The 24,177-nt window shown below is 40.2% G+C and overlaps 1 protein-coding gene across 1 annotated transcript in view; it reads right to left on the reverse strand.

The window, feature by feature from the left end:
- The window catches only part of MORC1 (MORC family CW-type zinc finger 1), a 165,231-nt gene that overhangs the window by 130,188 nt on the left and 10,866 nt on the right, over positions 1 to 24,177 (reverse strand). Inside the window, 5 exon segments of the mRNA XM_070787520.1 lie at positions 6,838 to 6,943; positions 8,709 to 8,868; positions 15,291 to 15,399; positions 16,048 to 16,138; positions 19,365 to 19,433. Of these exon segments, the coding sequence (XP_070643621.1) occupies positions 6,838 to 6,943; positions 8,709 to 8,868; positions 15,291 to 15,399; positions 16,048 to 16,138; positions 19,365 to 19,433 (535 nt within the window).

A 24,177-nucleotide genomic window follows, 5' to 3' on the forward strand; every position in this document is an offset into this window, starting at 1 on the left:
ATGATCCAGCAGATGTTGGCAATTTGATCTCTGGTTCCTCTGCTTTTTCTAAAACCAGCTTGAACATCTGGAAGTTCACGATTCACGTATTGCTGAAGCCTGGCTTGGAGAATTTTGAGCATTACTTTACTAGTGTGTGAGATGAGTGCAATTATGCGATAGTTTGAGCATTCTCTGGCATTGCCCTTCTTTGGGATTGTAATGAAAACTGACCTTTTCCAGTCCTGTGGCCACTGCTGAGTTCAAACAGGAGATGGCAAGAGTGAACGTCGACATTCTAGGAATCGGCAAACTAAAATGGACTGGAATGGGTGAATTTAACTCAGATGACCATTATATCTAATACTGTGGGCAGGAATCCCTTAGAAGAAGTGGAGTAGCCATCATGGTCAACAAAAGAGTCCGAGATGCAGTAGTTGGATGCAATCTTAAAAATGACAGAATGATCTCTGTTTGTTTCCAAGGCAAACCGTTCAATATCATAGTAATCCAAGTCTATGCCCCAACCAGTAACGCTGAAGAACCTGAAGCTGAACAGTTCTATGAAGACCTACAAGACCTTTTAGAACTAACACCCAAAAGAGATGTCCTTTTCATTATAGGGAACTGGAATGCAAAAGTAGGAAGTCAAGAAACACCTGGGGTAACAGGCAAATTTGGCCTTGGAATATGGAATGAAGCAGGGCAAAGGCAAATTGAGTTTTGCCAAGAGAACACACTGGTCATAGCAAACACCCTCTTCCAACAACACAAGAGACAACTCTACACATGGACATCACCAGATGGTCAACACCGAAATCAGATTGATTATATTCTTTGCAGCCAAAGATGGAGAAGCTCTATACAGTCAGCAAAAACAAGACTGGGAGCTGACTGTGGCTCAGAGCATGAACTCCTTATTGCCAAATTCAGACTGAAATTGAAGAAAGTAGGGAAAAGCACTAGACCATTCAGGTATTACAAAAAAAAAAAAAATCCTTATGATTATACAGTGGAAGTGAGAAATAGATTTAAGGAACTAGATCTGATAGACAGAGTGCCTGATGAACTATGGACGGAGGTTCGTGACATTGTACAGGATACAGGGATCAAGACCATCCCCATGGAAAAGAAATGCAAAAAAGCAAAATGGCTATCTGAGGAGGCCTTACAAATAGCTGTGAAAAGAAGAGAAGCAAAAAGCAAAGGAGAAAAGGAAAGATATAAGCATCTGAATGCAGAGTTCCAAAGAATAGCAAGGAGAGACAAGAAAGCCTTCTTCAGCGATCAATGCAAAGAAATAGAGGAAAACAACAGAATGGGAAAGACTAGAGATCTCTTCAAGAAAATTAGACATAACAAGGGAACATTTCATGCAAAGATAGGCTCGATAAAGGACAAAAATGGTATGGACCTAACAGAAGCAGAAGATATTAAGAAGAGGGGACAAGAATACACAGAAGAACTGTACAAAAAAGATCTTCATGACCAAGATAATCACAATGGTGTGATCACTGACCTAGAGCCAGACATCCTGGAATGTGAAGTCAAGTGGGCCTTAGAAAGCATCACTATGAACAAAGCTAGTGGAGCTGATGGAATTCCAGTTGAGCTATTTGAAATCCTGAAAATGATGCTGTGCCAGGGCTACCACTCAATATTCCAGTGAATTTGGAAAAGTCTTTATTATAAACTTATAATTTCATACCAGTATCCACACAATGGGCTTCCCTGGTGGCTCAGATGGTAAATAATCTGTCTGCAATGCGGGAGACCTGGGTTCTATCCCTGGGTTAGGAAAATCACCTAGAGAAGGGGATGGCAACGCACTCCAGTATTATTGTTTGGAGATTTCCGTAGACAGAGGAGCCTGGAAGGTTACAATCCATGGGGTCACAAAGAGTCAGACACAACTGAACGACTGACACATCCACATAATAAGGTTGTATGTCTTATGAATGAAATTTAAAACATCCAAATTACAGAACTGCAATTCCACACCTGGCATCTACATAAACTCTCTGAGTAAGGAATGTCAAAGCAGAATGACAACGCTGTAGATTTTGTATGTGCCAATTTACACTAACCACATATGAGGTTAATGATGGGCACTGACTCATTTTAAACCTTCCACCAGTCTGTCATCTTGCACTTTCTTAGTCCTACTACCCTCCATCAATATATAACGTTAGAAAATGACTTTTAATTTTAATAATCTGTGTGACTGTGATTGAAGGTTACTAACAACCACCAGTGAGAAGGTAAAAATGGATTAACTTGATTCTACTTGATTCTATTCTGCACAAATAGACTACTTCAAGGAAAAAAAAAAGTTTGGTGGGAGAAAATGTTACAAAGGTTTGAGGTGTGGGACTTGGTTCAGAGTTCCAAAAACTACCAGAATATAAATTAATAAACAAAAATTGGGGTGTCCCTAGTGGCTCAGTGGTAAAGAATTCACCTGCCAATGCAGGAAATGTGGGTTAAATTCCTGATCCGGGAAGATCCCACATGCTGCAGAGCAATCACGCCCATACACCACATCTATTAAGCCTGTGCTCTAGAGCCTGGGAACTGCAACTACCGAGACCACACGTCACAGCCACTGAAGCCCACGGGTCCTAAAGCCTGTGCTCTACAACACGAGAAGCCACAGCAAAGAGAAGCCCCCCACAACACAACCAGAGCATTGCCCCCTCTCACCTCAACTAGGGAAAAGCCCACACAAAGCAAAGACTCAGCACAGCTAAAAATAGATAACAAATTTTTAAAAATTTGTCTAAACAGGCCCAAAAGAGACATCTTGTTTTCTGTTATTAGTTCACTTTTATTTCTTTAACATTTAGTATTCTCAGCCCTCTCCGGCCCCTCCATTTTGTTCCACATTTTGATTTGTTACGAAGCTATATTTCATACCATCTTCTTCCCTTTCGAGAACTCTGCCTAAGCTTAACATGATATAATTCAACACTATTCTTTTTCTGTAGCTACAACTCTCTTTCTGCATGTTGCCCTGGAACCTCTGCACCCTTCTCTTGCACTCTCCACATACCACAATCACAGATCCAAACTCCAGTTTAATATATCACACATTAAATGCAAACTTATGCCTCATCTGCATGCTGAAATTGTGAGATGACTGTTATATACCTACACATAATTTTTCTTAAGTGAAAGCAGTTTATCTTTAGACTGATACTGCCAAAGCACAAGCCACCGCCCTGTGCTTGAACATCACACTTAATGAAATTTTCATGAGGCTATTGTCATCTTGAAACAAGGCCCTGACAATGGTCAGATAACTACTGTTAGAGCCTCAGCCCAAGGTAAAATGATGAAGGATTTTGATTGCTAAGTTTAAAATAATAAAATACTGGTGATGCCAAATATTTGCAAGAACTGTATAAAAGTTCAGATCCTTTGACTCACTGGTTCCCTTCCTGGGAATCTGTCTTAAGAAAATAATTCAAAAAATAAAAAAAATACATGTTTACAAATATGTTTATCTCAACATTACCCACAAATAATGTGAAACACTGAGACTAATGTTACTATACAGAAATGTAGGAATTGTTATGTAACTTATGATGAATCAATGCAATGGCCACTTATCAAGAAATCATGAAATGAGGCTTATTAAGACTATACATATGTTTAGAAGCAAATCGTAAATGAAAAAAGAAAACTGAAAAATTGTCCTTAAAAACACTAGAATGGACAAATATAAATGAATAATTATGATATAGAAATTCTTTTCCTTAAAAAGTTTTAAAATATTGTTTTACTTTTGATTTTACAACAAGAAAAATTGGAAGAAAATAAATTATACCAGAAAATCAATTCTCTGAAGCCAAACAAAGCCTGTAAGCTTTGGTTTTCCTATTCCTACGTAGAAAATTAAATTATTTTCAGAATTGGCAGGACCACATCATCTAAGACTAAAGGTGAAAATTAGACAGTTCAAAACCTTGAAATTTGTTTTTGGACAGATGTCAAATCATGCCCTGTGGCTTCAAAGGGATACAATAGCCAGAATAGAAAGAAATAGTAAAAAAGTTGTTTTATTACAAACCACTTATTCTCAAAACCAAGATATATAAACTGCACTTGATTAGAAGTTCAAAGATCAGAAGTCATAAATGGAAGACGAGTCAAAGAAAGATCCATCTTGGACCAGATGCATTCTTTCAGCCTCAAGATTTAATGGTTTTACTAATCCCTTAGTGAAGAGGAATTAGAAGTTATTGTCAGAATCCACTAACTTTTTAGAAGAGAAAACTGGCATTATTACTGCCTCCCCAGGAAGTAGTATTGCTCTCTCTACTTGGCACCAGCTGGTATTTACAAAAGAAACCATGAAATGTACTGCATCTTTGGTACAGAAATTATGTCACCTCTTTACAATAAATGCTTCCTCATAAAATCCCATCCTTGTCTTTAGAAAAATTTTCTTGTGATTGAAATGTGAAACATTTTGTTGAAAAATCAATCAAATAAAAAATTGCTGGGTGGTCAATGTTCCAAAGCGAAATTGTGTATTTCCTAGGTCTGATCCATTTTCTTTATTTTGTAATTAACTGCCTAAATGCCTTAAGAGGGCTTCCCTGGTGGCTCAGATGGTAAAGAATCTGCCTGTGATGTGGGAGACCTGGGTTCGATCCCTGGTCTTGGGAAGACCCCTCTGGAGGACACTATGGCAACCCACTCCAGTATTCTTGCCTGGAGAATCCCCACACAGAGAGGAGCCTGTGGGGCTATAGTCCATGGGGTCACAAAGAGTTGGACATGACTGAGCAACTAAGCACAGCACAACAAATGCCTTAAGAAGCTTCTAGCTTCATTAAACAATCTGGGAACAGTAGGAATTTTCCCCAAAGAATTAGCTGTCAAAGTATTCCTCAAATAATATATTATTTCCTAATGCTAGTGTTGAAAGGCTAAGGCATTCTGACAGATAACTGTTTGAAAATTTGAGCTCAAAGCTGTTAAGTAGTATGAAATATTGGTTTTGGAACCAGTCCTTAAGTAGAGGACAAGGCCAGCAAGAGAGGAGGAGACAGTAATGAAGGTGCCAGTAACAGTTCTGGGCACCCTTTCTGATAATGGCATATTAATGTTGGCAGAGGGGTTCCCAACACTTGTAGAATGGTAATTAGGTTGGATATTTAAAACAAAACAAAACAAAACAACCACCTTTATTTCTGTGTAAAATGAGAATTCCACATTTTAGAATGAGATGAGAAAAAAATATACATTAGAAAAATATAGAAAAGATAATTTAAAGTGGGTTATCATATGTTAAAGTCTCTAACTGGGAAAAGAACTTTCAAAATTTCACTTCCAAGGGAAAAGAAAAAGTTGTCTAAGCTGATGTGCTTACTTGGGTCTCAACGCTGCTGCTGCTAAGTTGCGTCAGTCATATCTAACTCTGTGCGACCCCATACACGGCAGCCCACTAGGCTCCTCTGTCCCTGGGATTCTCCAGGCAAGAACACTGGAGTGGGTTGCCATTTCCTTCTCCAATGCATGAAAGTGAAAAGTGAAAGTGAAGTCACTCAGTCGTGTCCGACTCTTAGCGACCCCATGGACTGTAGCCTACCAGGCTCCTCCGTCCATATCTTCGTCTAAAACGTCACTGTCCAATACCGTAGCTTCTGGCCATACATGGCTATTGAGCACTAGTCCAAGCTGATATGTGGTACACATGTAAACCACACTGGATTTCAAAGATTTGGAATGGAAAAAATTGAATGGAAAATGTCTTAATAGTTTGCATACTGAAATTTTGAAATTATGTTATATATATTTGATGAAATAAAAACATTGTTAAATTAATAACAACCATTTCTTTTTACTTCTCCTAATGCAGCTACTCATAAATTTAAGATGACATATATTGTTCATATTTTTGGCTTTCACTATATTTCTACTGAACCACAATTGTTCATTAAATGAATCAGTCCAGATTAAATTCTTTTAAAATCCCTTCTAACTGTAGCATTCTGACACTAACAGAATAAAGGTTTAAGCTAATAAGCTTTTTTTTCCTTCTTCCTCTTTCATTAGAAGTTTTTTATTATTGGACTATAATTGCTGTACATGTTACATTCATTTCTGCTGTACAACAAAGTACATCAGTTATATGTTTACCTATATCTCCTCTCTCTTGAGCCTTCCTCCCATGCCAGCACTCGAGGTCTTCACAACAAGATTGGTGCTCAATACCAAGCACCGACCCCAGCTCCCTGTGTAACACAGTACCTTCCCAGTAGCTACTTATTTCACAGTTGGTAGTATATGCATGTCAATGCTACTCTCCCAATTTGTCTGCTAATAAGTTTTAAATACAGAGTGAAATACAAAGTTACTTTAGAGAAATCTAGGTTTAATCACTATTTCATATTTCTCCACACTTTTTCACCCATGCCCCTACTAATTTCTCATTCTGTTCCCTATGGATCCCCAATAGCCAAGAAAAATGAATATCCATTTATTTACTTATAAACTGCAAGTAAGCAGTTCATAGGACCATTCTGAACTGTCATTCAGCGATATTCCTCTGAATCACCTCTGAAACATATGAAAAATATTGATTCTTAGGCTTGATATCCAGAGATTCTGACTCAGTAGATGTGGGATAAGACAGGATCTTGTACTTCTCAAGAAGCTGTCTCACAGGCTCAGCCAGATTTGGGAATCAGAGGTCCAGCCTAACATACTTTATCTGTAATTGGGGTAAAATGAATGGCTCTAGTGCTGAGGCCCAGTGGCCTCCGACCTGGAACCAGGATGCAGGTTTCCTAACCCCAGTTCACTGGCATCGTTGACACATGTTCTGACAAACACTCATATACTCACTCTCCAAGAGCTCCAGCCATCAGTATATCTTCTCTGTCAGTTTTAACATCCAACTCAGGTTCTCCACTAAGCAGAAGCTTCAAGTTATAAACAACCAGCAAAGTACCTAGTGGAAAAATAGATGTTTGACTTTTGTCAATATTTAACTACACTAAGCATTAGTCATGGTGCTATTATCTCACCTAGGGAATTAAGCCCGCTATAGACTAAATTTTCTTTTGTACTTCAGTAAATAAAATGCCTTGGTAAGTTTCAATATATATGTCTTATAGTAAATTCCACTTTCTGCCAAAGAGCATTGAGTTTCTATAGCACCATGCTTCTTTTTAACTATTCAACTTATTATGTCTTTCAGTGTGGATTCTTCTCATAATTTGCATTATAAAAACTGTTAGAAGCCTGAGCCAAATTTGTATTATAGGTAAAACTCTCATTGTCAGAACTGAAATCAATGCACATAAGAACAAAGATGAATTTTTACCATTTGTATAAATATGAAGTATTGCTTTGTATAAATGTGTATAAATATGAAGTAGACACTAACAGAGGTGTTGGTAAACTTTTTCTGTAAAGGGCCAAAAAACAAATATTTCAGACTTTGCAGGCTTCTTACAACTACTCACAACTCAGCTCTACAGTGTAGCATGAAAGCTGCTGCAGGGAATACACAGATAAATGATGTAGCTACGTTCCAGTAAATGGTAACTAAGAAAAACAGCCATGGGGCCAATTTGACCTGCAGGCCCTAGCTTGCTGATCCCTGCTCTAAAGCACAGTAAACAAAAACAACCCAAATTGTTTATAAAGTTGATTATAATATAAAGACAAACAGCACTGTCAGAGAAATTTGAAGAACAACCAATTACACTTTTCTTTCTGGTAATACTAAAATGGAGGGGAGAACAGCAGAGTGACTAAGAATCTGGACTTGGACTTGGGAGCCTAAATACATGTGTCAACACCCTGGACCAACCATTTACTATCACAGTGACTTCAGGTAAGTTTCCTAATCTAGATGATAGAGCTCATGAGGCACTTAAAACACAAGGGTTGTTTTGAGGATTAAATGAGTTAATTTTTATAAGGCATTTAGAAAAGTGTTCAGGAAATAGTATATCTTTCAGTAGTATATACATCAGTATTTCACAATTATAAGGCAACTAAAGAGACTATACATTAACCATCCTTAAAGTACACCATATATCTTAATGAAATGAATATTTAAGTGCCATTATTTTTCTTCTATGAGAAAGGGAAAAGGATGACATAAAACATTACTTTTAAACAAACTACCACAAGTTAGAGGAGAAATTTGCTATAAACATAACATAAAACAGAATTTTAATATAAACAGAATAGAATTTTGCACATTAACATTAGAAAAAGCAGAATGCAAATAGCTTTCTCTAGAGCAGGAATCTTTTTGCTTCTAGATATGAAAAGTGGTACAAGTCTGGAGAAAGACTGCCACAGAAGCCTGGACTTGTTACTTTATAAACTGCTAACTCTCTTACATGCCCTGCGGTCATCTAGTCCTGGATGCTGTAGTAGAGAGTCTCCTGACACAGAGAGATGAGGGGAGAAATTATCTCTGGCAGAGACTGTGATTCCCTATGATCATAGCCTGTGTCAACCTCTCCTTACCCGGTTTCACCAGGCTGTTACAAGTACAAACATTTCTCCCAGTGCCAGTGACTTAAGAGTTATTCCTGTTTGGATTCTCTAAGACAAAATTTATAAAAATAAAATGAATAACTGCCTCATATGAGATTCTACATGGCATTTTAAATAGAAATCATATTTACAGTCTTTTGTATGACACTGAAAACAAACACTTCCACATTAAAATTTCAGGGTTGTGATGATCTTACCACATTTGCCGTAGATCACATTAAACTGCTGCATCAATTCAGCTTCAGTTTTAAATGGAGAATATTTATAAATTATAGACAATTCTGTTGAGAATTTTTGAGGATCATCTGTGACAGATTCTCTGGTTCTTGTTAACCATGAAGGTATTGGAACCACAACCTATTAAAAAAAACACATCAATTTACTATGAAATACACAGATAAAAACCATCATTTTTTTTTGGTCTGACCCTAATTCACTCCAAATTACACAACGCTAAGTTAAGAGTGTACTTGCCCCAGGTATTCTAGTTTGATAAGGAAGAGGCACAAAACAAAAATTTATACTTAAGAGTTTTATTCTAAAATGTTCCACTACAGAACATGGTGACTGATGGACTCTACCTCAGCCCCCTACAGAATTATGGGTCAGATGGCAGAGGAAACAACAGTATCAGCATTTCAGAAGTTGAAAAGTATGACAGCATATCCAAGTAACCAATCCAAAGCCCATACCAGAAATGAGAAGTACCAGACTGATTTACAATTCAGAGCTCCCTCAAAGTCTCAGAGATTGATGGCATGAATTAGCTCTCGAGGTGGGGGTAAAAGAGAGCTACAAGCAGTCCAGCTCCCCATCTGGCATTAGCTCCTCCCCCTCCTCCATAGGGAATGGATGTTTACTCTGTGGAAAGAGTGGAACAAAGCATGTCTGGATTAGAGGATATGTCAGGCACAGTTGGCAGGTGACCTTACTGAGGCTGTGTGCTTAGCCACTCTGTCGTGTCTGACCTTTTGGGACTCCATGGACTGTAGCCCACCAGGCTCCTGTGTCCCTTGCCTGGGGATTGTCCAGGCAAGAATACTGGAGTGAGTTGTCATGGCCCTCCTCCAGGGGATCTTCTCAACCCAGGGATAGAACCTAGGTCTCCCACATTGTGGGCAGATTCTTTACTTTCTGAGCCACCAGGGAAGCCTATGAATACTGGAGTGGGTAGCCTATCCCTCCTCCCAGGAATCAAGCCAGGGTCTCCATGGCATTGCAGGCAGATTCTTTACCAGCTGAGCTACCAGGGAAACCCTTACTGAGATTAGAGGGATTCAATGAAAGTACACATATTGGATGCTGAGAACTGCAGATCTCTTCTCTCATTTGGCTCCCAGGTTCTGCCAGCTAGGCCTTCAGGTAGAAGACTGTAGGAGTCTTCTTTAAGATACCTGACCAGCCCAGAGGGAAAGACATAAAGAAAATTACACTGAAGATTACTCAATAAAACAGCCTGGTATGTATTATTGTGACCTGCATGGCTGCCAAGCCCCACCCACACTCTCAGAGCTTTCAATTGGCATTTTATTGGACTAACCTTAAAATCTGGAAAACTCAGCAGTGGCCACAGGACTGGAAAAGATCCCAGTCCCAAAGAAAGGCAATGCCAAAGAATACTTAAACTACCGCATGCTGCTGCTGCTGCTAAATTGCTTCAGTCGTGTCCGACTCTGTGCGACCCGAAAGACGGCCTCCCACAAGGCTCCCCTGTCCCTGGGATTCTCCAGGCAAGAAAACTGGAGTGGGTTGCCATTTCCTTCTCCTATGCATGAAAGTGAAAAGTGAAAGTGAAGTCTCTTAGTCATGTCCGACTCTTAGCGACTTCGTGGACTACAGCTTACCAGGCTCCTCCGTCCATGGGATTTTCCAGGCAAGAGTACTGGAGTGGGGTGCCATTGCCTTCTCCAAAACTACCGCACAATTGCATTCATCTCACATGCTAGCAAAGTAATGCTCAAAATTTCAAGCCAGGCTTCAGCAATATGTGAACCATGAACTTCCAGATGTTCAAGCTGGTTTTAGAAAAGGCAGAGGAACCAGAGATCAAATTGCCAACATTTGCTGGATCATCGAAAAAGCAAGACAGCTCCAGAAAAACATCTATTTCTGATTTATTGACTATTCCAAAGCCTTTGACTGTGTGGATCATAATAAACTGTGGGAAATTCTGAAAGAGATGGGAATACCAGACCACCTGACCTGCCTCTTGAGAAACCTGTATGAACGTCAGGAAGCAACAGTTAGAACTGGACATGGAACAACAGACTGGTTCCAAATAGGAAAAGGAATACATCAAGACTGTATATTGTCACCCTGCTTATTTAACTTATATGCAGAGTATGTCATGAGAAATGCTGGGCTGGAGGAAGTACAAGCTGGAATCAAGATTGCCAGGAGAAATATCAATAACCTCAGATATGCAGATGACACCACCCTTATGGTAGAAAGTGAAGAAGAACTAAAGAGCCTCTTGATGAAAGTGAAAGAGGAGAGTGAAAAAGTTGGCTTAAAGCTCAACATTCAGAAAATAAAGATCATGGCATCTGGTCCCATCACTTCATGGCAAATAGATGGGGAAACAGTGGCTGACTTTATTTTTCTGAGCTCCAAAATCACTGCAGATGGTACTTGCAGCCATGAAATTAAAAGACACTTACTCCTTGGAAATAAAGTTATGACCAACCTACACAGCATATTAAAAAGCAGAGACATTACTTTGTCAACAAAGGTCCACCTAGTCAAGGCTATGCTTTTTCCAGTGGTCATGTATGGATGTGAGAGTTGGGCTATAAAGAAAGCTGAGCACCGAAGAGTTGATGCTTTTGAACTGTGGTGTTGGAGAAGACTCTTGAGAGTCCCTTGGACTGCAAGGAGATCCAACCAGTCCATCCTAAAGGAGATCAGTCCTGGATGTTCATTGGAAGGACTGATGTTAAAGCTGAAACTCCAATACTTTGGCTGCGAAGAGCTGACTCATTTGAAAAGACCCTGATGCTGGGAAACATTGAAGGTAGGAAGAGAAGGGGATGACAGAAGATGAGATGATTAGATGGCATCACTGACTGAATGGACATGGGTTTGGGTAAACTCTGGGAGTTGGTGATGGACAGGGAGGCCTGGTGTGCTGCAGTTCATGGGGTCGCAAAGAGTCAGACACGACTGAGCAACTGAACTATATTCTATATTAAAGTAGTGAAGAATAACAGTGATCTAAGAAAAGTCTCTAATGTGACAGACAGAGACCAAATAAACAAGCACAAACAAAGCAACTCAGTGGTAACAAAAACTGTAAGAGGAAAATTAAAATTTCAGAGGAAAAAATTAATCATAGTTAATATCTTCAGAGCTCTAAGCAGAAATATTGTATCTATGAAATAAGAACTATGTATCTTTCAAAAGGAATATTGAGAGACTAAAAAGACTCTTTAGAAATAAAGAACATGATTACAAAAAATGTCTGTAAGAGGGTTGGAAGATAAATGTTAGAGAATCTCACAGAAAACAAAACAATAATTTAAGGATGGAAGACAGGAGAAAAAGGATAAGAAAGTAAAACCATCTTTGGACATCCACAAGCTAAGAACAAATGTTGTAAAATGAGAAAAAAGATAATATAGATGGAAGAAAATCATCAACTACTACAGGAGAATAGCACAGAATTAAAGGACATGAGTTTTCAGACTGAAACATTCAATAAACGCCCAACACAATGGGTATAAATAAACCCACCCAAAGGCAAAACACTGAACTCAGAACACTGGGGAGAAAGACCCTCAGAAAATAGAGCGGAGGGGAGAAGAATGGGTCACACAGAAGACCGAGGAATTAAGACGGCTTCAGACTTCTCACGAACAACACTAGAAATCATATGATAATGGAGCAATGCCTTCAAAATCATGAAAGAAAAATCATTTAAAGAAAAAAACATCAAGACAAACTATCATTAAGTGCTTGGGTAGGAGAAAAACATTTTCATGCATGTGAAGTCTCAACATGTTTTACCTCTTATACACCCTTGCTGAGAAAGCTAATGGAGGATATGTTACACCAAGAAGAGGCATAAAGCTAGGGAAGATGATCTGAAACTAGAGAGATGAAGAGAACCGCCAAGATGACGGCAGGGGCAGATCCCAGGATGGCAGCTGAACACCAACCATGGATCGCAGGAGTGTGAGGGGCCGCATTTAAGAAGACTGCAGAGCAGAGGCCTTCAGGAAAGTGGAACTGACAAAACAGCAGGTGAAATTGTCTGGCAGGAGACTAGCTTGCCCACTGGGATTAACACAGTGACAAAGACACATAAAACCAAGCAAATATTCAGTGACAGTGACAAGTACACAGACCACTAAGCAAACAATTATTAACTGCCAATTAAAATAAAAAGTTCTGCAGGAAAAGGAAAAATAGCTTATGATATGGTATAATTGTGTACAGTATAGTGCTTATATAGTCTCATAATAAAAATACTGAATATTTGACACAACCAAAATTAAAATCAAGTTATATTGAAGGTGGAGAATTGGAAGGACGTAGATGTGTGATAGGAGCAAAGAGAAAGTAATAGATAAATCCTCATCTTTTATAGTGGGAGCTTAACAGATAATGCCGAAATCAAATCAAGAAGTAACAATACAAGCATGTTACACAGAAATCTGCAGGAAAATATCAAAATAATCAGCTAACATTGTTAGCTGCTGTATATTGTCACCCTGTTTATCTAACTTACATGCACAGTACATCAAGGGAAATGCCAGGCGGGATGAAATACAAGCTGGAATCAAGATTGCCAGGAGAAATATCAATAACCTCAGATATGCAGATAACACCACCTTTATGGAAGAAAGCTAAGAATAACTAAAGAGGCTCTTAATGAAAGTGAAAGAGGAGAGTGAAAAAGTTGGCTTAAAACTCAACATTCAGAAAACTAAGATCATGGCATCTTGTCCCATCACTTCATGGCAAATAGATGGGGAAACAGTGGAAACAGTGACAGACTTTTCAAAATCACTGCAAATGGTGACTGCAGCCATGGAATTAAAAGATGCTTGCTCCTTGGAAGAAAAGCTATGACCAACCTAGACAGCATATTAAAAAGCAGAGACATTTCTTTGCCAACAAAGGTCTGTCTAGTCAAAGCTACAGTTGTTCCAGTGGTCATGTATGGATGTGAGAGTTGGACTATGAAGAAAGCTGAGCACCAAAGAATTTATGCTTTTGAACTGTGGTGTTGGAGAAGACTCTTGAGAGTCCCTTGGACTGCAAGGAGATCCAACCAGTCCATCCTAAAGGAAATCAGTCCGAATATTCATTGGAGGGACTGATGCTGAAGCTGAAACTCCAATACTTTGACCACCTGATGTGAATAACTGACTCACTGGAAAAGAAATGAGATTCCCAGCATCTTTCCATGATGCTGGGAGAGATGGAAGGCGGGAGGAGAAGGGGAACGAAGAGGATGGGATGGTTGGATGGTATCACTGACTCTATGGAAGTGAGTCTGAGCAGGATCCAAGAGTTGGTGATGGACAGGGAAGCCTGGTGTGCTGCAGTCCATGGGGTGGCAAAGAGTCGGACACGACTGAGCAACTTAACCGAACCTTGTCGAAAGTCATTGCCACTATATAAGTGGAAATGAGGTCACTGGTTTTACTTTTTAAAAAAAGAAAAAAGGAAATGGCTCATTTTAGGAAAGCTATAATCGCAGCTTTGGCCCAATTTCCCATGTCCTTTACACACATAAAGTACAACACAAATGCTTAAAGTATTGCTTTTCCTCACGTCAGAATCCCACTCAGCCACTCTCTGCTGCTTCTAGACTACTCCTATTAACTAGCCAGACTCCAGCACTGCCAGCAGCCATGCTGGGCTCCTGCTGGACAATCCTACATCTCCATACTGTCCTCCAAACCCACAGTCATCTCAGGTCTGAGACTTGCCACGCGCCATTTCTCACCACTCCAGCCTTTCCAGATGCAAGTGGTCTTTTCCCCATAAACTCTCACTCAAGGCTGTCTAGTCTCTTCATCCATATCCTGCTTTTGACAATTTACTAATACCAGGAATACACACTCATGGAACAGCATGCTTTTAAAATACCTTCATTTTGTTATTTATCCAATTCATACATGTCTGCTTTATTTTGTGACCAAACTGAAAACACTCTGATGGTCAGGTGGTCTTCTTGTTTTCTACCTTCCACAGGGTATATCCAGCACTGCGCAGACAGCAGTTACTCAACATATATTTGTTATCCTGAATTATAACTGATGTTCATAATACTAAAACTCAAATGCTGCAAATTAATAAAATGTCTCTGGGTCAGAAAAGGGAGCTAAAATTATGGTCAAGAGAGTAATATTTTTAAATCTGTTTTGCTTTCAGTTTCTTCAGATGTTGTTTTCCAAGTCTTCTGAATTTAATATTCTATTTACTTTAAAAGTGATAACCTATTTATGGATAGGTGGTGGAAATGTTTTGCAGGCTTCCAAAAATCTCACAGTGCCAAAGGGAGCCTCTTATTCTGGAAGATATGCGTACATGGATAATAAATAATGTTCTGAAAACAGGCTAGGATTAGAAAAAATATTCAAAAAAAGATCAATAGGACAGGCCTCCAATGACCCCAAAATGGCCAGCCACCTTCTATCTATTTCCCAGATGTATTCCTAAATTTCTAAATCATAATAGGAAAGCACCCATGATAGACTTTACCTCCTGAATAGTAAATTAAAATAACTTTATTACCATGGAAACCAAAGGAAACTCTCAACCCTTACCTCACTCAGACCTTCTCTTTCACAGAATGTCTGAGAAAAAAATACACAGGTCATCGTTTCTTCCTTCTTTGTAAAAAGAATAAAGTCTTTTCCAATCCTCATGGATCCGCTATATTAAAAATCAAGAATATAATGGTTTATATCTCAAACATTAGCGAGAAGGGACAGAGGAGCACAATATTGTTCTTTTCACTGAAATGACTCCACTGTTTTGCTGACTCTTAACCAAGGGAGTGTAAAAATATTTTTTTGTTGTTTGTTTTCTCAAAACAGAGCAGAGTTTGAACTAATCCAGCCCCACATTCTCACTTAAGATATGACTGCTGAGATAAGGTGCTGTCTAGGGCTGCAGCAAAGAAGGATCATCTGGTAGGTGCCACACAGGTAGCCGTGGCCTCATGTCCTCACTTTTCATTGAGCAGACTAATCACATAAGCTCTGGATACATATAACGCCAGTGCAAAGACATGCATTAAGAAACAAACACAGAAGCTCTACGGTACACGGGTGTTACTTCCTAATCTCTGAAAAGGAGATTCATCCTCTATTTGTGAATTAAATTTTAAACTCTATTTGTAAAGTAAAGATTTAAGTCAGTTTGGGCATGGAAATTATAAAACAAGGTAGGACTCTTGGGTTTATATTCTTTTTTAAGTTTTTCAAACTTGGATCATTCTCAGTAAGACTTTCTTTAACCAAATATCATTCCTGATAACCAACAGCAATAATACTTACATTATAAGAAAGAAGTCCTCACCTTTTAAGGCCATTGCCATATTGCCCGATAAACTTCAAGGTTGATAATCGTTTCTTGGATGTTCCAAAGTAAATGATATCTGACGCTTCCTCTACAATTGACAAAGACAATATAAGTGGTTAGGACATAGGAGTCTTCACATTGGCCAGAGGTCCAGTTGTCAGGATGTCACACATATATTAGGGCAGACCCATACTTCTTGCATGAGTGCAGAGAAAATGGTCTTTGTCAGGCTTCATAATCTCTGACCAGGATCTTAAGAGCAATGTACTGACAAGAGGTCAGAGTGACCTAGCTGTGTCACCCTGGGAAGTACAGCCTTAATTTCCTTGACCCTAAATGGGAGCTATTAACACATCCAATACTTTGGCCACCTCATGCGAAGAGTTGACTCATTGGAAAAGACTCTGATGCTGGGAGGGATTGGGGGCAGGAGAAGAATGGGACGACAGAGGATGAGATGGCTGGATGGCATCACCAACTCAATGGACATGGGTTTGGGTGAACTCCAGGAGTTGGTGATGGACAGAGAGGCCTGGCGTGCTGCAATTCATGGGGTCACAAAGAGTTGGACACGACTGAGTGACTGAACTGAACTGAACTGAACGCATCACAGAGTTGTTGACAAAGATAAAAGGAATAAATGAGATGATGTATCAACCTTGAAAACAATACGTGCCATTTGATAAATGCTAATAAATTAAAGATGCTATAATTATTTGTACCACTGGTAATTTTTCCATGGTTTTGGCCCTTATCCAGCCCCATGTGAGGTTGCTAACTGGGGAAGAAGGGCTATCTATTTCTGACTTTGAGAGTTATTCTCCTGATCTCTCCAGGCATTCTGGAATTCTGGAAAAGAATCCTCTTAACTTCAAAACATACATACCTCCAAGAAACAGGCATGCTCCCAGGGAAAGGAAAGACAGAAATGGGTCTCCCAATTGGGCTACATGCCCTGCATACACACCCCAGATCTGTCCTAAGGACCCTGTGTGAGGCTGGGTGCAGACATGCTATAGTGCAGTGGCATGGTTGTGTAAAGCCACTCCACTTGTCTGAAGCTACCTGGACATTTTATCACATGCTCTTACTAAGGGTTGACGATTAGATGAGGGTATCAATAATGATAGTATTAGCTACCCCTTATTAATCATTCAGTATATGCCAGGGACTACAGCATATACTTTATTTGCACCACCTATTTAATATTTACAGCAAGCCTACAAGGAAGATATTATCTGCATGTTACAGATGAGGAAATTTAAGTTTCTGAAGTTTATGTAACCTTCCCAAGGTCACACTAATAAATGGTACCCCCAGAACTATAACCCAGAGTTGCAGACCAAATCCTACGGTTTTTATCACATGCTGAACAGACTCTCATGTACGGTGGCCAGAGTTCTGAGCACATGGACAGAACACTGAATAAGACAGACAGGATCCCTGTCCTCAATAACTTTATGTCATGGAATGAGAAAAAAGCAGACAAACAAGATCCTTTCGGAGAGTATTAAGTGAGGGAAACAAAACCAGGAGAATGTTATGGGAATTAACAAAAATGTAGTTTGCAGACAGAATGCTCAGGAAAGGCCTCCTTCATAAGGTGTCCTCTGACTTGAGAGTCAAATGATGGAGGGCCAGCCAGGTGTGGCTGGGGTGCTATAAGCAAGAGAGTGCAAGGTACGAGAAAAGGTCAGAGGTGGACAGAGGCCAAGTAATGCAAGAAACTGAAAGTGTTGGGAGTATGAATTTTATTCAAAAGTAATGAGAAACGACTAAGGGCTTTAATCAAGGGCATCACTATGATCTATTAAAAGAAAAAAGTCCACTCAGAATTGCTGTGTGAGGAATGCACTAGAAAGGGGCAAGGCTGGAAATGCAAAGAGTTTGGACATCACCTCTTCCAAAAGGTTGAGCCTGAACCAACTCAGCTTGGACAACTGATAGATAGATTTTATTTTCAGTTAACACTTGAGTTCCAATGTTAATAAAGAATTGCTCTCAACACTAGTGACCCTTCTTAAAATACAACTGTATCTGTCAACTGAAGTGTGGATTTCTTCACACTTGTCACTTGTGCGTGTTTTGATTATTTTGTTTTTGGACCCATGTAAAAGAGTTGCTTCTTTTTTAAAGAATTGCCTTAGAATATATCACACATAGTCTTTGACTATTTAGACCAAGGGGGTCTTCTGAGACTTGAATATAATTGCTTTAGTTTTTATTCTGAGTTTCTATTAGCCCTGACGATCATTCTTTCCTCTGGTGTGGAACTGACCGGAACACTTCATATTATTTGAACTCCCTCACCGTTTGTTAAATCTGGCTTGTGGGATATATGCAACTGTTATAAGAATTCTAGGAGGACTTCTCTGGTGGTCTAGTGGTTAAGAATCTTCCTGCCAAATCAGGGAACATGGATTCAATCCCTAGCCCAGGAAGATTCCACATGCTTCGGGGCAACTAAGCCCAGGTGCCGTAACGACTGAGCCTGCACACCCTAGAGCCTGGCCTTGCAGCAGGAAAACCACCGCAATGAGTGAGCCCGCACACTACAATCCCCTCTTACCACAACTAGAAGAAGCCTGCACGCAGCAACAGAGACCCAGCACAGCCAAAAATAAAAGAAATAAAACAAAATGAGGAACTCAAGGACAAGGTATCTCAATTCATGAAAATCCTTTCCCTAAAGGAATAGTATCTCAATTCCACAGCAAACAGTAATCTGTACCTACTATGTACTGCCTTTTACTAGCCTTGAAGATACAAAGATAAATCATGCAATGCATGGCAGATGCTTTCACAATAATGAGAACATTCAATTGAAGCAGCTAAACCTTTGAATACGCAGGGAAGAAACACAAACCACTAAAAACAAGAAAAGGTGACCCCTACACCTGAAGGTTAAGCAGAAAATTTTAAACAGTGTAAAGCCACTTGAAACTGCCTCGGGTCTCTTGCAAGTAGTACCTGCAGGGTGTGCTATAGATCATCTCAGAGTCCATCCAATTACCGTTTGGTTCATTCATTCCCAGATGCTTTTCCTTATAAGAAATCTGTACCTTACATCTGTCATTTTTTCAGCAACACTGATTTATGTTCACTTTTGGTCTTGCTTCAGATGGTTACAATGAATTTACTCTGTCAGAGGGAACACTTAAGCCTAAAAAGCTCAACAATAAGTCTGGGGGTTATTTTCCCTAATAGCTCCATACCAGATTTTATATAGATAGCTCAATTTGTTCTTATTTATTTTATGGGTTTTCAGACTGTTTGTTCTAACAGGCAGGTAGGAATCTAAATAATTAACTTACCAGGGCTCATACCACATCCATCATCCAGGAAGCATAACATGAATCCACCCTGCAGTTCTTCATTATCCACTGTAAGGGAAAGCAGTTATTACTAATAAATAGTGGGCTTAATTTGTTCATCAGAAAGGCATGCTGCTCACATAATTATTTGTCCTCCCCAAATGCAGCCACTGAGTGACAGAATTATGGCACAAGGAAGAAGCTCAGAAAGTCATCTTGGCTATAGTTTCATGAGAAACCGCAGCGGGAAAAGAGTCAGGCAACAAAAGGGCTTTAAACTGACTTAAAACATGTTAATAAACTACATATACAGCATGAATGCTGCAGTCCATGGGGTTGCAAACAGTTGGATATAACTGTGCAACTGACCTGGACTGACCGTATGACATACCCTGTTTTGGAATCGGACTGGTCCTTTAAACTTCAGGTGTTTTCTCCCTGGAGGAGGGAATAAAAGGAGCCAGGGATGTGACTCCAGGATCTCTCTATCAAATTGATCAATGCTGATACCCTTCCACCAAAGCACTAATTTCAAAGTCAATCCAGGTCATTCTCATTAAACTCATCAGGCTCTCTTCCAAGTAGCTAATTTCCGTAAGAGCCATTTGTGGCTGCTGCTTAGTGGCAGCAAATATTTACCTCTTGAAAATGTAAATATTTTTGAAAATACCTAAGTTATTTGGAATCAATTTTGATGATGAAGAGATATCATTCAATTACATAATATAATCTCTTATTTAAAAATTGTGAAGTTTTAACTAAAAGTAATGAAGACTAATTTCAATGCACAGTTCGTAATCTGGCTCTCAAAGTAATTTCAACATTTAGATGTATCAATTCTAAGAAGCCTCTCTCTTTCGGTAACAACTTTATTGAGAAATAGATCACACATAAAAAAGCTCCACGTATTTAACATGTACAATCTGACACAGGTAAATGTCTGTGGAACCATCACATCAAGGTAGTGAACATAACCGTTATCCCAGGTGCCTCCTCCTGCCCTCTGAGGTCTCTCCCTTCCGACCCTTCCATGCTCTATCTATCACCCCCAGCCCATCACTGGGCAGCCATCGATTTACTAATTCCATCCTTACAGATTCATTTCTAGCATACCAGTGAAGTCAACTCTGTGTTCAATGGTTACCTCTAATCCACAATTTTTAAATGTTCAAGATAATCTATAAATAAGTACCTAAAAAATCTTACCTGAGCTTTCTGTGTTCATAATGTTCTGGTCATGTGTTCACTTGTAATCCCCCCTCCTCCAATTCACTTCCTGTTTACAAACCCTTTGGATCTCCCCAACCATCTCATTTCTCCAGCTCTTCTCTCTACCTGATTTCTGGTCTGCTTACCTCAACTTCTGTGTCAGAATATTCCTACCCTCTTTACGAGGGTTCAGCCCTCCCCTGACCAAGGCTGATACTTCTCTACTCAACTCCAGTTGAGTTCTCTGCGCAATGCAGTAGTTCTCAACCTTGGTTGCATATGTGAATCATCGGGAGATAATTTAACTGGTCTCGGATGGAGTTTAGGAATAGCAGCTCCTCCTGATTACCCTAAGGTTTATCAGAACTTGGAACCACCTGACACAAGTCAACTGATTTTGCAGCTCTTGGTATATAGTTCTCATCTAAGAAAGCAGGGCATTTTTTTGGTGAATGGGAGAAAAGACTCAAAATTCCCAAGAGTTACATACGCATGCTCAGTTGCTCAGTGATTTCTGACTCTTTGTAACCCCAGAGGAGCCTGCCAGGTTTCTCTATCCATGGGATTTCCCAGGCATGAATACTGGAGTGGGTTTCCATTTCCTTCTCTGGGGGATATTCCTGATCCAGGGATCCAACCTGCATCACCTGCTCTGGCAGGTGGTGTCTTTACCACTGAGCCACCTTGGAAGCCCATACAATGCTCAATTGTTCTATAAATTCCAATGAGGGCTTATAGACAATCAGCACCTCAAAGTGTAATATTCCCTCCCCTAGTACTGAGGCTTGGCCTTGTTTACTTCAGTCCCTTAAAACTATGGATCTCAGATTGATTTCTATTTGTTAAGTGTGTGTGTGTGTGTGTGTGTGTGTACGCGCACACGTCTAGTCACTCAGTCATGTCCGACTCTTTGCGACCCCATGGACTGCAGCCTGCCAGGCTCCTCTGCCCATGGGATTCCCTAGGCAAGAATTCTAAGTGGGTTGTCATACCCTCCTCCAGGGGATTTTCTTCCTGACCCAGGGATTGAACCTAGGTCTCCTGCATTACAGGCAGATTCTTCACCATCTGAGCCATCAGATAAGTATGCATGTCCAAAGCAAACCACAGCACCTTCTCCCTCGTCAGACTACCTCCTCCTTCTGGTGCTTCCTGCTCAATAAATGGCATCACTCTGCCATTAGGTTTTGGCTGCCTAAGTCAAAGTCTCAGGATCAAGTTCTCCACTTCCTTACCTGATGTAGAAACATGCCTTCTCAATTCCACCTCCTCATGTTTCTCAAATTTTACCACTTTCTCCATCCCCACAATACTGCCTTGGTTCAGGAAACTACCTTCTCTCTTCTGGATTCCAGCAGCAGTCCCTACCCCCTGTACTCCTTGCTCCCACAAATGAGAGAGTGCAGCCAGTCTACAGCCAATCATGTGTTTCACTGCTCTCCTGCTTATAAGTCCTTTGGACTGCAAGGAGATCCAACCAGTCCATCCTAAAGGAGACCAGTCCTGGGTGCTCAGTGGTAGGACTAATGTGGAAGCTGAAACTCCAATACTTTGGCCACCTGATGCAAAGAGCTGATTCATTTGAAAAGACCCTGATGCTGGGAAAGATTGAGGGCAGGAGGAGAAGAGGACGACAGAGGATGAGATGGTTGGATGGCATCACCAACTCAATGGACAAGAGTTTGGGTGAATTCTGGGAGTTGGTTATGGACAGGGAGGCCTGGCATGCTGCAGTTCATGGGGTCGCAAAGAGTCGGATACAACTGAGCTACTGAACTGAACTGAACTGCTTATAACCCTTGCACACCTTCCCACTGCCCACAGGATGAAAGCCAAACCAGTTAACAAATCTAGCTGTCTTTCATAAACTGACCCTCCTACCTCTCTAAGATGGTTAATTTTATGTGTCAACCTGGTTAAGCTATGGTGTCAGTTGTCTGGTCAACTAGATGTTGCTATGAAAGCATCTGAATATAATTAACATTTATAATCAGCTAACTGTAAGTAAAGCAGATACCCTCTATAATGTGGGTTGGCCTCATCCAATTGGTTACAGGTTGTAAAAGCAAAGACTGAGGTTTCCCAAAGAAGCATCAATTTTCTGCCTCAAGACTGTAGCACAGAAACCCTGCTTGAGCGTACAGGCTGCTGACCTGCCTAAAGATTTATAACTCAAGACTACAACATCAACTCTCACCTGGATTTCCAACCTGCCAGTTGCCTTGCAAATTTCACAGCTGCCAGCCCCCATAATTAAGTCAATCAACTCCTTAAAATAATGCCCCTCCTCCTCTTCCTCTCTGTCTATTATATGTCTATCAGATAGAATGAGAGAGACTGAGACAGACAGACAGACAGATAGATAGATATAGAGGGCAGAGAGAGAACGAGGTTGGCAGAGATCTCTGTCTACCTACCAATGGTTCTGTTTCTCTGAAGAACCCTAATGCACCCTCCATGCTCATCCCTTGCTATCCTCTCCCCTGCCCATATTGCACTCTTTCTGCTGCTGCTGCTGCTGCTGCTAAGTCACTTCAGTCGTGTCTGACTCTGTGCGACCCCATGGAATGCAGCCTACCAGGCTTCTCCGTCCATGGGCTTCTCCAGGCAAGAACACTGGAGTGGGTTGCTATTTCCTCCTCCAATGCATGAAAGTGGAAAGTGAAAGTGAAGTTGCTCAGTCGTGTCTGACTCTTAGCGACCCCATGGACTGCAGCCCACCAGGCTCCTCCACCCATGGGATTTTCCGGGCAACAATAATGGAGTGGGGTGCCATTGCCTTCTCCCTGCACTCTTCCACTTCCATACAAATAATCACCCTGGGCTTAATCTCAAACATCTCAAACATTCTGCAACACCATCAGTGTCCTATGTTCTCTCCAGATTCAAGCAACTATATATTTTGCTCCTTCCCACTTTCCATGCTTGATTCTCCAGACTCAGGCCTATTTTCCTTTCAGCCTCTAGTTCATAGACTGTTTCTCCTAGGAAGACTTCCTAATTCTTCCGCATCATCACGTGGCCATAATGAACGTTTTCCTTCTAACTTGTGTTTCCTACTTTTCAAAGTATATTCAAACACCTGCTGATGCATCCATTTCTCTTCCAGACAAGTGGTTCTTCTACTTTTTGAAACTCAGATAACTCAGAGATATGATGAAAGCTAAGGGCCTTCTACTCATAAAAGTGAAACTGCATACTATATTTTCCACAGATCCTTTACTAGGATGGTGATTTCTTAAAAGGAGGCACTGTGTATATTCATCGCTTAGCCCAGAGCCTGCCACTTGGCAAGCACTAAAAAATGTATGGAATGAGTATCCATGTTTACTAGAACTAGTACACACAGACAGATAAAACAGCCATGTCTGAATATATTCACTTTGGATTTTATAGCCCTAAAGGAAACTTAAGATTGGAAAGTAACTCACATGCCTCAGTAAATAATTTAAAAACTAGTCCAGTGCTTAACTTTGTACCCCGATACCAATTCTATCTATTGGTACATAAGCCTTTGCCCTAGTTTTATCTTTTTCATTTTTTCAAGAAAAATCAATTTGCTGGGTTGATAGCCATATTATGGTTTGCAGCAATAAAAAATTTT

This window comes from Bos indicus, chromosome 1, assembly GCF_029378745.1.
Source record: "Bos indicus isolate NIAB-ARS_2022 breed Sahiwal x Tharparkar chromosome 1, NIAB-ARS_B.indTharparkar_mat_pri_1.0, whole genome shotgun sequence".
Lineage (NCBI taxonomy): Eukaryota > Metazoa > Chordata > Mammalia > Artiodactyla > Bovidae > Bos > Bos indicus.